At 50.1% G+C, this 15,679-nt stretch overlaps 1 protein-coding gene across 1 annotated transcript; it reads right to left on the bottom strand.

Annotated features, from left to right (window-relative positions):
- Positions 1–1,130: 1,130 nt before the first annotated feature.
- Positions 1,131–11,363, bottom strand: GPR61 (G protein-coupled receptor 61). Its single transcript, XM_055140732.1, has 2 exons — positions 11,299–11,363; positions 1,131–6,048 (listed from the first exon to the last, which is right to left on the bottom strand). The coding sequence occupies exon 2, from the start codon at positions 5,491–5,493 to the stop codon at positions 4,141–4,143; it is 1,353 nt and encodes a 450-aa protein (XP_054996707.1). The 5' UTR covers positions 5,494–6,048; positions 11,299–11,363; the 3' UTR covers positions 1,131–4,140.
- Between the last annotated feature and the right edge of the window lie 4,316 nt (positions 11,364–15,679).

The raw sequence follows: 15,679 nt of genomic DNA on the forward strand, positions 1-15,679 counted from the left end.
TTTTTGCCCGTGCCGCCGACCCAGGACCTGCTCCTGCGCCCAAAGTGTGGTCCTTGTGCCCCCCTGGACGGACGGGTGTTGTCGGGGCTCTTGGAAGTTGCCCAACTCCTGAATGGGCCAGGATTGCCCGCAGGCGCTTCCTGCTTGAGAGGGGAGTTTGCAGTTCCCTTAGAACACCCAGCGCCGCCTTTCGCCACTTTTGTCCCCACAGATCAGCCTGCGGTGTAGGGTTTTACCCAGATGAATCCATCTCGGCCCTCACCCCGAGACCGACATTCCTGGAATCTAAAATGCCCTCTTTTGGGACCCGATCGATAGCACAGTGGGCAGGGCGCTTGCTTTACACGCAGCTGACCGTAGTTCGATCCCTGGCATCCCAGTTGGTCCCCCAGCACCGACAGGAGGAACTGCACAGTGCAGAGCCAGGAGTATAGCCCTTGAGCATTGCCGGGTGTGACCCAAAAAGCCAAGGAAAAAAAAAAAGAGTCCTCTTCTGGAACCACACACAGAAAAGAAAAGTTGTGATACAAATGTTTGCTCCAATCTGAAAATAATACCTACTCCCCAGGAGAGTCCCAGGCCAATAGCTTTTTTTTTTTTTTTTTTTTTGCTTTTTGGGTCACACCTGGCTCTGCACAAGGGTTACTCCTGGCTCTGCACTTAGGAATTATCCCTGGCGGTGCTCAGGGGACCATATGGGATGCTGGGAATTGAACCCGGGTCGGTCGTGTGCAAGGCAAACGCCCTACCCGCTGTGCTATCGCTCCAGCCCCCCAATAGCCTTTTAAACTCGTAACATGGGTGCTCCCATCAAGGTGACTCTAAATTATCTTTTTTTTTTTTTTAATCAACAATAGCTTTCCATTTACTTTCAGGGCCCTCAAGTCTTTTCATGCTATTCAACATCTTTTCCCTAGTAGACTCTAAACCTTAATATTTTAAGGTCCCAGGAGAAAGGTCTGTCTGCCTTTAATTGGGGGGGAGGGGTTCTTCTAATTTGTCACCTTACCAATTTGAACCACCATCTGATCATCACCTTCAAAGCTTGAAAAGTCTTATTCATTTCCAAATGACTTTTAAAAAGGGAGTGCTTTTCCATGGCAATATGGAGGGAGAAGGAACAGGAAAAGGAAGAGAACCTAATATTTATTTAATGTCTATTTGCCAGGCACAGCTGAGTTCAAGTCCCCTCTCAGGGCCTCACAACAACCCTGTGAGGTAGGAGATGTCATCCTCATTTTCACAGATGAGGGAATGAATCCAGCTCAGAAATTAAACGTCTTTCACAATTCCACAAGCAGATCTGATGCCTAGTAAAGCCCTTTTCTACCATTCCACTCTAAGATGCTACCTGCAGAGTCCTAACAGCAGATGGCTTTCATCTAGAGTTGTGATTTACCCCACCACCACCAGGGAGCAGGGAAGTGAGACAGGACTTCGTGGCTGCTTCAGCCTGTTAATTCTTGTAGGTTAGAGAAGGTCATGTTTCATCCAGAAACTGAAGTCAGAGCCAACAATTATTTGTGAACTTCACCATACAACACCAGTGAGTAGAATAAACTCATAGAAGGTGGTCTAGGCAGAAACTGATGGGAAAGTTCTCCCCTTCATAGAAATTTTATTTATTTATTTATTTATTTATTTATTTTGGTTTTTTGGGTCACACCTGGCGATGCACAGGGGTTACTCCTGGCTCTGCACTCAGGAATCACCCCTGGCGGTGCTCAGGGGACCATATGGGATGCTGGGATTTGAACCCGGGTCGGCCGCGTGCAAGGCAAATGCCCTACCCGCTATGCTATCACTCCAGCCCCCTTGATAGAATTTTTTACTTCCTACCACATCCACTTAAGAGGGAAGAGTAAATGACCGCTGCACCCATATGTGTCAAATTCAGAAAGGAGTGCCAAGTGAGATCACAGTGTCAGGAAATTTCAATTTAAATTGAGAATGCCCTTTCACTTAAATTCAGCTCAAAGGGCTTTCTTCTGTGATGTATGTGAAGGAAGGGTTGTTTCAGGGCAAAAGTTAAAGGAAAAGGCAAGACAAATTGACAAGATGGCTGCCAAATAGTGTTTGATTCCATTCCCTCCCCTACCATGTCCGGGACCATTCTGTCTCCAATGAACTCACACTGCCATCTGCCGGCAACATTTAGGGCCTACCAAGCTAATCACTAATGTTTGGAAACAATTTCCTATCTAAGAATGAGGGCCCTCCATTCTAAATTTATCTTAAAAGGGAGGAGGGAAGATGTGTTCCTGTTACCAAAGACTCTCCTCAGTTTGTATTCTATCGCAGATTTCCTCAATGTAATAGGCACTCTACTAGAGTAAGTCTAGTGATAGGAAGACAGAAACCTTGATATTTTTCTTCTATCTAAGAGAGAAACTTTTGACCAGTTTCATCAAATAATTATTTTAACTAGAGTTCCATTTATAGCCCTCTTTCCACAATCTGCAAGAAGGCTCCATGTAGATATCGTGCTAAAATAGACTGAATTCTTAAACATTCAAACTATATGTATGTTCTTCGATATATTTCTCAAACACATTCCAAAGACCACATATAAATTAAACGCTCTGTTTAAAAAAGCAAGGCATCTGATAAAATTAAGCTATGAACTCCTGAGAGCAATGACCATAATCTTCTGGATGGGTCCCAGAGAATATTGGGTATTCAACTATTTTGTACTAGATTAAACTAAAAGAGTCAATGCTGATATCAGGATGACTTTTTATAACAAAGTATTTATTGGCTGTTCAAAGGGGAAACTATTCCATTCCCATCAGCCCATCTTCCCCTTTGATATTCGGTAAATCAAAAATTTGTTCAATTACAAGCCACACCACCCTCTGATCCGGCCTTAAACCATAAATGATACCTGATTCAATTAAGGGAAGTGGCTTGGATAGTGGCCTGTCCAGAGACCGCAATTATTCCCTTAGTTCATAAATACCAACTTCCACTAACCAACAAAGTTACTGCAGGCTCAGTGAGTGAACAACCAAGACCAATTCCTGTGCATTCTCCAAATCAGGGCTGCTGATAGGAGAGAAATTTTAGGTCTTTGTCAGTATCAAAGCTAATTTTGAGAGCAAGGAATGGAAAGAAGGGAGGCATTTAGTGGACTATGGAAACCCCATACTTCCTATACCCAACCCTTAGTTTCCTATACCCAATTTATCCAAGGGGCTGGAGGTGAGTCTGCGATGAAGAGAGAAATCAGGGAGGTCAGTCTGAGAGGGAGGTGGCAGGGGTGGGGAGGAATATTTGCAATATTATGTCAGGGAAATTACCGGCTTCTCTGTAGCCAGCCTCTTTAGCAATTCCAAGTGTAATCTCCTTCATCCATCAAACTCCCCTTTTTTATATTCCCTTCATCCTAGACGCCAAAGAGAAAGGGCCATCCTGCCTTACTCTTGTTTCTGCTGATATCAAGCCAATGCTGATCTCCACATGTAGGAGAAAAGGCAGAAAACCAGAACAGAAGAGCTTCTCCTAGAGAGAGCACTGCAGCCAGCTTTTCTCTCCTCTATAGAACCTGATTGCTACTTCCCCTTGCTTCCGGCCAAACTCAGGAAAGGAACAGACCCAGCTGGTCCTCTCACCTCAAGGAGCTCTCAGGTCTAAATCTAGGAAAAGGATCTATTAACTCAAATGGAAACACTTGGGCTGTAATCAAATTCATTTTAAAACCAGCAAGGAAACAAGAAAACATGAATCATTTTCTTACCTTGCTTGGATGAAATTACTTCCCTGGACCATTACACTGAGAAAAGAAGTACCCGAACATCCCAGGAATAACTCCCAGCCTTTCCTGTCACCCTATATGCTCCAACTTCTATGCTTAGAGTTTCCCTGCTCCCTGAGACATTTAAAGTGCTGTGACTGAGTACCATTGTCTCAGTTTTGTAACCTTTTACTCTCATCTCCATTTCACCAAAACCCAGTGGTCAAGAATCACAGCCAAGTCCAGGCCACATGTTCATCTTCTTCCTGACCCAGAAAACACTGTCAAAGCTGTGTACAGAGACCTAGGCCCAGCCCCACCAGCTGGGAAATGATGCTCCTATGAGGTGGTCCTTGCAGCCCTAACTGGCTACCAGCTCCATCTCCCTCCAAGAATCTGGCAGTCTATCATGACTCAAGTCGGGGTGAGGGGGCTGGATGGAGGTAGCTGTCCGACATGATGTCACTGGTGAGTTGCTGCTCTAGAAACTCAGAGGTCTCCTCTGCTATCTGGCCTGGAATTCGAAAGTCAACAGCAGGTGGCTCCTGCTTGGGGCTGGGGAGCGGTCGGGGAACCCAGGACTCATTGGGACAGCCAGTCCCCTGAAGGAACTGCAGGAAGTTCTCCTCAATGGAGCCCTCTCTGCTGGGCAACCTCAGCTCTTCCTCTGGAGCAGGCTTGAAGAAGCAGACGAACTGCTTGCTGAGCTCCCCGCGAATCTGCCGGTTGAGACACCCATAGAAGAAGGGGTTGGAAGTGAAGCAGAAGTAGCCAATCCAGGTCACCACACTCTCCACCTGCCCCATGGAAATGGGCTGAGCACTCAGGGCCACATAAAGGTGGAAAGAAAAGTAGGGCAACCAGCAGAGCAGAAACTGGCCCCCCACGGCCAGGAGGATCACTGCCGCTTTCCCTCCCCCAAACGTTCGGTGTGGGGTTGTCTGAGGGGCCCCCGAGCTGGTGACCATGGTGGAGCGGCTGCTGAGAGACTCAGAGCGTTGGCGGGGTGTCTCCATCCATGTGGGCAGGGGCCCATGTTGCATGGCAGCCACGCGGGCCACACGGAACATGCTGCAGTAGACCACAAGGATGAGGATCAGGGGCAACAAGAAGTAAAGGACAGCAAAGACCACCACAAAAAGCTGACAGTAGGCACTGTGGCTCCATTGGAGTGAACAGCCTGGGGGGGCGCTGGGAGCTCCCTCCTCCCAGGAGACCCTTCCTAACACAGGCACAGAAGCCATCGCCAGGGCCTTCACCCACACGCCCACCAACACAGAAGCCACCAGCCCCAGAGTCATGCGCACCTCATAGCGCATGGGGTGGACCACATAATAGTAGCGCTCCACATTGATGGCTGACACTGAGAGAATGGCCAGACTGACAAAGCAAACACTCAGGAACAAGTAGAGGCGACAGGCCACCTCTCCAAAGAGGTCATGGTCAAAGAGGGCAGAGCTGGAGAGCATGGCCAGAGGCATGAGGGTCAGGGCAGCCAGCAGGTCCACCAGGCAGAGGTGGAAGACAAAGACAAATTTGCGGAGGGCTGGTGTCTTGGCGATGACAGCCATCACAGCGGCATTGCCAGCCACGGCAGTCAAGTCCAGCAGGAGCATGAAGAAGAGGGTCACAGAGTCCGAAGCCACATCCCGCAGCCCCACTTCGGGGACCCCACTGGCAGTTGAAGGACCTGGGGTTTGAGGGACCTTCCCCAAAGTGGAAGAGTTCCCTGATGATTGGGGGCTGGGTGAGGACTCCATGGGGCCGAAAGAGGACACCCAGGGCACCTCCTGTCACAGGCCCATCCCCCATCCTAGTCCAGTGACCCTGAGGTGGCCAGCCCAGGCCCAGGCTTCCCAATCTGGGAGGAGGGGAGAGGTCAGAAGAGGCGTCAGGGCACCAGACCAGCAGCTGAGGGCTCAACGGCTCATCTTTCTGGAGAGAGGAAGCGCAGGTCAGGGTGCAACTCGGCAGCTGGGCAGATCAGGAGACAGACAGGAGCCTCAAACTTTCAGCACCCCATCTTCTGAGAGATCTCTGGCTCCCATTCCGCTTCCTTCTTTCTCTTCGCCAGACCCCACTTCCCTTTCAGGGACTGTGATCTGGAGCTTCTGGAGCCTCTGTCCCCCTTTCAAAGGGTCCAACTGAGCTTCAGAACAGCGCCTCAGTTTCAACGTGGCTTATGTGAGTTTCTGACTTCCCATCACCTCAGGAGCTGGCAGGGAGCAGAAGGAGCACAGTGTTGGTTTCTAGTCCCAGATCTAACAACGGCTCACTCTGTGACTTCCGATCTTTCAGGCTGCTCATACGGCCAACTGTAAAAGGAAGGGGATAAAACTGACTTCACAACTATATCAGGAGGATCCTGTGAGATTTATAAACAACAATACTGATGAAAATAACGTTTATATATGGGACTTTCCACATGCTGTTGTAAGCAGTTGACAAAGATGAACTCGTTTTAGACTTCACACAACCCTAGGAGGTAGGCATTATTCTCGCCACATTCTGCAATCAATAAAACTGAAGCCTAGGGTCAAAGAGAGAGGGTAAGACTGTGGTTGCATGTGTCCAACTCTGGTTTGATCCCAGGTAAGACATTTGCACAGTATGTGTCTTAGTCTAGTTTGATCTTTGGCACCACATAAGATCCCTGAGCACCCTGCCAGGAGTAACTAAAGCTCTGAGCACAGATGGGTATGGCCCCAAAGTGGACCCCGCCCCACCAAAGAAAAGCTGAGACCTAGAGGCCAGAGAGACAGTTTAAAGGGCCAAGTATATGCAATCATATTTTGCATGTGGAAGCCCCAGGTTCAGTCCCCATCACTGCATGCCTACTCCCTGAAGCACCACCAGGATTAACTCCCATACACCCCTGGGTGTGGCCTCAAAAACAGAACAAGGGCTGGAGAGATAGTATTTGCTGACCTGGGTTCAGTCCCAGTTAATACATATCATCCCCGAGTCTCACCATGAGTGAACCCTGAGCACAGAGCCAGGAGTAAGCCTAGAGTACCACCAGGTATGGCCCAAAGAAACAAAAAAAACCTCAGGCCGAGAGAGGGTGAGTAACTTACCAAAGCTTACACTGTTCATCAGTGGCACATTTAGGGGATACACGTGGCCCTAAGGCCAGTGTTCTAGCCCACCCCCATCCATGTGCTTGCAGGTGCCCTCCACAGAGGTGTAGCAGGTAGGCATCATTCAGTAAAGAGTCACTGAATTTGAACCACCTCTAAGAATGGCTCTTTGTCACTGCTTTGGGGCTAGCACTGAAAGGGGATATAGACTCTCCCTTGATCCCGTCTGACAGAACTGCCACTGGGGGAAGGTTGAGAAGAAGCAGTGGAATTTAAAGGCTTGAAGAAAGCTAGGGGTTCAATTCACCCCACTTCCACTACCCCCCAAAATGGAAGGACATTTAAAACTTTAAGTTCACAGGGCCAGATCGATAATACAGCAGGTAGGGCATTTACCTTGCACACACCTGACCCGGATTCAATTCCTGGCATGCCATATGGTTCCCAAGCACTGCCAGGATTGCTCACTGAGCACTGAGCCAGGAGTAGGACCTGAATACTGCAGAGCTTACCCATTCCCGAAATAAATGAATAAATAAACAGGCAAATAAATAAATAAAACTGCCTTTCTGGTGTGGGGAGAGAGAGCCTAACTGGCTGAGCACATGGCACTTGATTGCATGCAGCAGGTCTAGGTTCAATTTCTGGTGCCACATGGTCCACTGAGTACCACCAGGAGGAACCCCAAACTCAGAGGCATGTATAGATCTTAAGCACCATTGAATATGACTGAAAAACAACAGGAACAACAACAATTAAATGGTCCTCCTGGAGTCCAGGAAGATAGCTTGATGGACTGACCCATGGTGTCATGTTTTGCATGTGAGAGACCCGAGTTTGATCCCTGATACCAATGGCCCTTGAGTGCCACCAGCAACAATCTTCCAGCACAAACAGAAGTAGTTCCTGAGTCCTTCCAGGTGTAGTCAAAGACAAAAACAAACCAAAAAATAAACCATAGTTCTGAGCCACAGAGATGACTCAAAAAGTGTATCTTGTGAGGGAGATCCAGGTTGAATCCCTGATCTGGGGGCAACTACTGCACACCAAACCAAGAGTAGCCCCAGAGCACCACCATTTGTGGTTGTTTTTTTTTTTTAAGAAAAACCAAAAGTAAATAAAACTTCCCTTCTGCTCGAAGACACTCAAGTGGCACTGCTTAAGTGGCAGAGCACATGCTTAGCATGTGTGAGGCCCTAAGTGTGATCCCTAGCCCAGCATGTCCTCCACCCCTAGCACCACCAGAGACTCAAGTTGCCTTGAACATTGAACCTACAGGCCCAGCAGCTGAGCCTCTCTGGGGTGGCCCCATGTGTGTGTGTGGGGAGGGTGGGGGTGGATGTCAGGGGGTTATGGCCCTTTCTTTTGTTCCTTCATTAACTTCTAAAGGCCCGAGCTCCCTCCCTAGTTTCCCAGATTTTGGGTGACCCTTGGAGGCTCCTTTCCCCAAAACCCCCTTGGAACTAACCTGTAAACATGTTCCCAGAGTAAGGAGCAGGAATAGGCGTCTGCGGGGAGAGTGTAAATGTGTAGATATATGTGTGAGGGTGTAGATGGCCCTGATGTGCTAGTTGGTGAGGAATAAGCAGAGAAAAAAACGGGAAGCAATTAGGAGAAAAAGTCTGATGTCAGCACCTCATGTTTCTCCTGATTAAATTGGCAGATCAAACCTGTTTATGAAAAAATTAAGGGTGGAGCAATAGCACAGTGGGTAGGGCGTTTGCCTTGCACGCAGCCAACCCTGGTTTGATTCCCAGCAGCCCATACTACTACCGGAAGTAGTCCCTGAGTCCTCCCAGGTTTAGTCCCCTGAGCACCGCCAGGGGTAATTCCTGAGTGTAGAGGCAGGAATGACCCTTTGCATCACTGGGTGTAACCCAAAAGGCAAAAAAAAAAAAATTAAAATAGGGACTGGAGAGAGAGAGAGTATAGAGAGTGAGGCACTTGCCTTGCATGTAAATACCCAGGCCCATCCCTGGTACCGCATACGGTTCCTGAGCACCACCAGACCCTGAATGCAGAGCTAGGAGTAAGCCCTGAGAATGCCTGGTGTGGCCTTCACCCCAGCCCCCAAATAAAAACAAATATGTTTTTATGTTTCATTCTCACCCTGAGTCTGCTTATAACTGGGATAAGTTGTCTAAAGATATATAAAATTGGGCTGGAGTGATAGCACAGCGGGTAGGGCGTTTGCCTTGCACGCGGCTGACCCGGGTTCCATTCCCAGCATCCCATATGGTCCCCTGAGCACTGCCAGGGGTAATTCCTGAGTGCAGAGCCAGGAATAACCCCTGTGCACCGCCAGGTGTGACCCCCCCAAAAAAAAAGGAAAAAAAAGAAAGATATATAAAATTATATAAAATTTCCCACTTCTCAATACTATCCAGGGTTTCTTAGCAGAGCACAAATATGAAGCAAGCTTTGGATGTGGATGAGTTTCCTGGGTTTCAGGTTTTTGTTTATTTATTTGTTTGTGGGGTTTTTCTTTGGGGGGGGGATTTGGGTCATACCCAGAGATGCTCAGGGGTTACTCCTGGCGGTGCTCGGGAACTAGATGGGATGCCAGGGATTGAGCCTGGGTTGGCAGTATGCAAGGAAAATGCTCCACCTGCTGGACTATCGCTCTGGCTCTTAGAATGGTGGTTTTGAATCTTTTTTGTTTGAGATTTGGTTTGAGGGCCACACCCATTGACACTCAAAGGTTCCGCCTGGCTCTGCACTCAGGAATTATTCCTGGCGTACTCGGAGGACCATATAGGATACCAGGGATAGAATCCAGGTCAGCTACATGAAAGGCAAGCACTCTATCCACTGTGCTATCTCTCCAGTGGGTCTCAATTTATTCATCTATAAAATGGAGAATCGAACGGGGCTTTAACGGCCCCGAAGCTTTCCACATCTGGCAGCATCAATGACTGAATCGTGAGACTGCAGACAGTCCAGATGCAACACAAAGGACCATGGGGGAGATAGGCCCCAGCTCAACTGCAGAGTTACAGCCTGACCATCAACCTTGACTCCAGCATGACCACCAACCTGGCACCAAGACAACGTCTAGCAAACCATGCAGTCAATACATGCGCAATGTAATTGTGTGAACTGACTCAAAGCTCAGACTCATCTGTGGAATCTCTGACACCCTCCTTGCCACTGTACTCCAGGAAAGCTCAGTCACTCGGCTCTGTGAGGGCTGGGGAGCCTTCCAGAAAAGGGCAGCCTGGGCTCCTAGGCTGCCCTCACATAAATCAACTGCCTGGAGATAACCAAAAGCTCATTTCAGAGACTTGGGGTTTATAAAGACCTGTGGAGGCATCAGCTTTTCATGAGACAAAGACTCCCAGAGGGGGAAAACACGTGCAAAGTAATGCCAGAGAAGGCACCTTGCCTCTTACTCTCTGTGCCATGACATCCCCAACCCTTCTAGCATCAGGGTATGGGTCCCAAAAGACATGGCTCTGAGGGTCCAGGAAGCAGAGGGGTAAAGCACCCTCCATTTCTGTATGGACATCAGGGTAAGCCATGGGGCCCACTCAGGAACCCCAGGCCAAGGGTCCCCCGAAGCCTGACATGGGCTGGCAGCCCTCACGAAGCCCTACACAGGAAGACATTGGTTACAGCTCTTTTTCTGACTCCCTGGGCCTTGCCACTATTTCTCCACACACCCTGTCTCCAAAATTCCAGGATTCCGGCTTTCTTCCCAGCAGACAGCCTCAAGCACCTGCCCGCTTGCATCCCCTCACACCTGGAACTGGCTGTGATGGGGAGGGCCAGTGCGAATGGCCTCCTGGAACCTCGCTCCACTCCAGCTCCTGCCATTGTGCCTTCCCCCGAACGCTTGTCTCCCCACTGCTTCCTCTCAGCCAGCCCCACCTCACCTCCGGGCCTGCTCTGAGCCACAAGACTTTGCTACCAGAGGGTCTGAGGGCTGGACCCTCAGAGGAGCATGGCCGAGTTACAGATGTCCTTGTCTTGGGGTGCCCAATGGACATAAGTGGCCACCCCAAGGCCAGCAAGGAGTTGCCGGGCTCTGCATGCACCTGTCCCAGACCCTGGGTCCTTAGCACAGCCTGCCTTCACACCAGGGCATGACCCTCCAAGATCTCGGAGGGGGGGAACTCCTGTCCCCAGAAGAGGTGCCCACACCCAGGACACAATGGTCCATTGACCAGGATGCCAGAGAACCGTACCGAGGCTGCAGGCACCCCCATCGCTAGGATCAGGGGCCAAAAAAGATGGGGAGCTCCGTTTGCCTGCAGCATGTAGGTAGTCCTTCAACAGAGACCAACCCCATCTCTAGGTCTCCCAGATGCCCATACCCCGACTGCCTTGGGGATACCTGGGAGCCCCTTTCTAGATATAATTGCCCACCATCCCGTAGGGTGGGCTGGTCTATGGGGTGCAGGGCTACCTTCTGTGGGGTCCCTCAGTGCTCAGCCCCAGGCCCTGGGTCTGGGCCCCCTTCCTGGCCTAGTCAGCAACTCCTACCTTTGCTGAGCGGCTCCCATGTGATAGCTGCTCTCAGCTGATGCTTCTCCAAGGCTGCTGAAGCCTGAACCACTGCAGTGAGCGCTGAGAGGCAGCGGCAGAGCAGGATGCTCTGAGCGCTTCTGGGTCCTAATGGCCTCCTGCTTTTCTCCCAGCCCCTCTCTGCCGATGATGATTCTGGAGCAGGGTACCAAACCCCACATGAGAGGCAAGGCGCCTGGGAGTGAGCCCAGACCCTCTCCCTTCTCTCAGGTGTCTGGAGGGGTCTCGAGAGTCTCAGGGGTCCAGGCAAGGGCAACCCTCCGGCCAGGCTGAGGAAACTAAAGGGACACTCAGTTACCTGACTCCTGTATGCACTGCTGTGGGACCTTGGGCGAGTCACATCCCCATTCCGAAAGCTTCTCATGATTTCTAAGGAAGCGTGAGCTGGACAGTGCCAGGGTTCCCAATGGCCCTGCTGTTGCCTGCTTCTGTGGCACAGCAGGCCAGAAATGCCTTGTAGCAGAGGTGTTGGTGCAGATCCAGGCCCCATGCAGGGCCCAATCTCAGGGTGAGGCCTGTGGTGCGACCTCTCTGCAGGCTACCAGGTGTCCACAGAGCACAGGTTAGTAGTCAAGCCAAAGGCCTCGTCCTCAGCCTGCCCACGCCCCTGGGGAAAGCTCATTGTTATTTTTCCCTTAGACTGTGATTACTTGAGTCAGGCTGAAAGGTGAGGGAAGTGGGGTCTTGACAGCTACCTACTCCCCAAAGGCACAGAAGGAAGACTCAGGTTGGGGTGGGTCTGTAGGATCAGACAGAGCCAGTGGCACCCCCAGGTGGGAGGGTCCATGGCTGGGAGATATGCCTTTGGAGGAGAAATGAAAGAACACGGCTCTGCACATTCCCATAGCTCTGAAGAAAACAATCCCTCCAGACCCCCCACAAGACTGGGAGCTGAGCAGAGAACCCTAACACTGAGAAGAGTTGTAAGACAGGGGCTGGGAAATGACTAAAGTGGGAGAACACATGTCTGGCATATGGGAAGATGGGAGGGCCTGAGTCTGATCTTCACATCACATGTACCACGCCTCCGTGGCCCCCAGTAGCACCAAGTAGTTCCCTGGAGGCCCCTAAGGCCTAAAAGTCTAACCACGGTCATGTGTTCCCAGAATGGCAATGGCTCTGGGCTCAAGCACCACTGGGTGTGACCCCGGCTTTTTTTTTTTAGGGGGGTGGTGAGGGTCCCATACCTGCTGGTGTTCAGGGCTCACTCCTAGCTCTGTGCTTGGTGATTGCTCCTAGCGGTGCTTGGGAGACCATATCTGGTGCCACGGATTGAACCCAGGTTAGCCACGTGCAAGGGAAGCACCCTGCCTGCTGTACTATCTCTCCATCCCTCCCTGGTTTTTTTTCCTTAAGGACATCCTACAGACAGAAGCACCATGTTTCTGAGAAGCAGAGAGGTGGAGAGATGACCCAAGACACACATGGTACTGGCCAGAGCTTTAGTACAGTGGGGAGGGCGCTTGCCTTGCACATAGCCAGCCCCAGTTCAATCTCCAGCATCCCATATGGTCCCCAGAGCATGGCTAGGAGTGATCCCTGAGCACAGAGCCAGGAGGAACTCCCCGAGCATTGCTGGATGTGGCCCTCAAACCAAAACCAAACGGAGCTGGAGCAATAGCACAGCAGGTAGGGCGTTTGCCTTGCACGCGGCCGACCTGGGGTTTGATTCCCAGCACCCCATATGGTCCCCTGAGCACCGCCAGGGGTGATTCCTGAGTGCAGACCCAGGAGTAACCCCTGTGCATCGCTGGGTATGACCCAAAAAGCAAAAAAGAAAACGAAAAAAATGAACAAGCAAAAACACCAACAAAAATACAAAAATACACATGGCAGAACCAGTTCTCTGGACAAAAGATTCAAGCATGTTCCTTCTCTAGAATCCTCTACCCTGACACTTGCCCATCCTAAAGCTACATCTTCCACAGCTTGAGAAGCAGATCCTGGAACTCTCTCCCAGAACAGTGACTGACCCAGGCTGCTAGTGGAACAATGACTCTCTGGGCAAATCACAAAGAGGCACCTGACCAGGCAGAGCTGAGCCTTAATCTCCTCTATGCCCAGCTCCCTTTCCTCATTTTACAGGAGAGCAAATGGGACAGGAGGTTGACTGATACTTCCCAGGTCACAGAGCTAGTGGCAGCCACAAGAAGTATTTGAGCTCAGAGGGCCCAAAGAGATGGTACAGCGGGTAGAGTGCTTGCCTTGCACTCAGCCAGCCCGGATTTGATTCTTGGCATCCCATATGATCCCCAGAGCACCACCAGGAGTAATTCCTAAGTGCAGAACTAGGAGTAAGTCCTCAGCATCACCAGGTGTGGCCCTAAAAGCAAAACCAAAACAAAACCAATATACCAATATTTGAGCCCAGAGCTACTTGGAGCCAAAGCGTTTCCTCCTGTCGTATGTGCTCACGGTCTTCCTGAAGGCCTGCCAGGAGATCTACTGTGAGGCCCAGGCTCCAGCTGACTCAGCCACAGGGTAACGCCTGCATGTGTGAAGCTGGTCTTCAGTCTCCAGCACTGGGGAAAAATGCTTCAAAAAACTGGAGAGGCTGGAGAGATAGTACAGTACAGCGAGTAGGGTGCTTATTTTGCACGTGGCCAATCCAGGTTTAATTCCCTGGGACCCCAGTTGGTCTCCCATGCTCAATCAGGAGCACAGAGTCAGGATTAAGTCCTGAGCATGAACAGGGGTGGCCTCTCAAACCAGAGACCCCAGAATTGGATCCCACCACAAGATAACTCAGAAGTTCAGAGCATATGCTTTGTATGTGGGACCCCCAGCTTCAATCCCTAACACTGCATGCCATCCCCCTTTCCCCACAACACCATAGGTACCACCTCCAAGCACGAAGCTAGGAGTCACCTCAAGAACCTCTGGGTATGGTCACTGTCATTGTCACTGTCATCCCGTTGCTCATTGATTTGCTTGGGCGGGCACTAGTAATGTCTCCATTGTGAGACTTGTTACTGTTTTTTGGCATATCCAATACGCCATGGGTAGCTTGCCAGGCTCTGTCATGTGGGCAGGATACTTCGGTAGCTTGCCGGGCTCTCTGTGAGGGGCGGAGGAATCGAACCCGAGTCGGCCACGTGCAAGGAAAATGCCCTACCGGCTGTGCTATAGCTCCAGCCCACAAAACAAAATGCAAGCAAGCAAGCAAACCACCCAGATTCCATAGAAAATTTCTCCCTAAAAGGCAGGACTGCAGCTCAGCTGTAGAGCACATGCCTTGCCCAGAGTGGGGAGGCTGTGGGGGCCTGGACCTGGATTTGGTTTCCTAAAGTGGGGGAAGGAAAATCTCCAAACTGACAACCAAACTATGTATGCCCACATACCAGAAACATTCACGTATAGGTGAATCAAAACTTATAGTTTGATTAAAACTGTAGATGAGCTATTTTCAGAACCCCAGAGAGGCCCGAAGGACAATATGGGGATAAGCTACTTGTCTTGCATGCAGCCAACCCCAGTTCAATCCCTAGCACTGCATGTTATTCCCAGGACACAGGGATAAGCCCTGAGCACCTCCAGGTGTGTTTAAGAGAATAATATATATGTATATGTATTATATATAATTTATTTAATATATAATATATATAACAAAGCTACAATGGATCATTCTTTCCCACACCTTAACCTGCGTAGCAAAACAACTGACTTCTCTTATACTTGAATCCAGCCTCAGTGCCGGCTGGTGGAGGGGTTGGGGTGGACCCTGTTCCAGGGAAGGGGCGGGGGTGGGGGAGGTGAGCAGGATGCAGAGCTGTGTTAGATCTCGGAGACTTTGTTCACAACTAGTGTACAAGGGTAGAGTACACAGTTACTTATGGTCTGTTTATTCATGAAGAACACTACAGCAGGAGCCAGAGCGATAGTCCAGCAGGGAAAGCATTTGCCTTGCACACAGCCGACCCCAGTTCAGTCTCTGATATCCCAAATGGTCCCCCGAGCACTGCTAGGAGTAATTCCTGAGCACAGAGTCAGGAGTAAGCCCTGAGCATCACAGACTGTGACCCAAAAAGAAAAAAATATATTAGAAAAAAAGAAAAAGAAAACTACAACATCATTGCATCATTCTTGATAGTAATAATCTGAATAATCAAAATTCTTTTAAAAAAAAAGAATCAGGGCTGGAGTGATAGCACAGTGGGTAGGGCATTTGCCTTGCACGCGGCCAACCCGGGTTCAAATCCCAGCATCCCATATGGTCCCCTGAGCACCGCCAGGGGTGATTCCTGAGTGCATGAGCCAGGAGTGACCCCTGTGCATTGCCGGGTGTAACCCAAAAAGCAAAAAAAAAAGAATCAACCAAACTTATAGACAACAAATGAGT

The sequence above is a fragment of the Sorex araneus genome, chromosome 5 (assembly GCF_027595985.1).
Source record: "Sorex araneus isolate mSorAra2 chromosome 5, mSorAra2.pri, whole genome shotgun sequence".
Taxonomy (NCBI): Eukaryota; Metazoa; Chordata; class Mammalia; order Eulipotyphla; family Soricidae; genus Sorex; species Sorex araneus.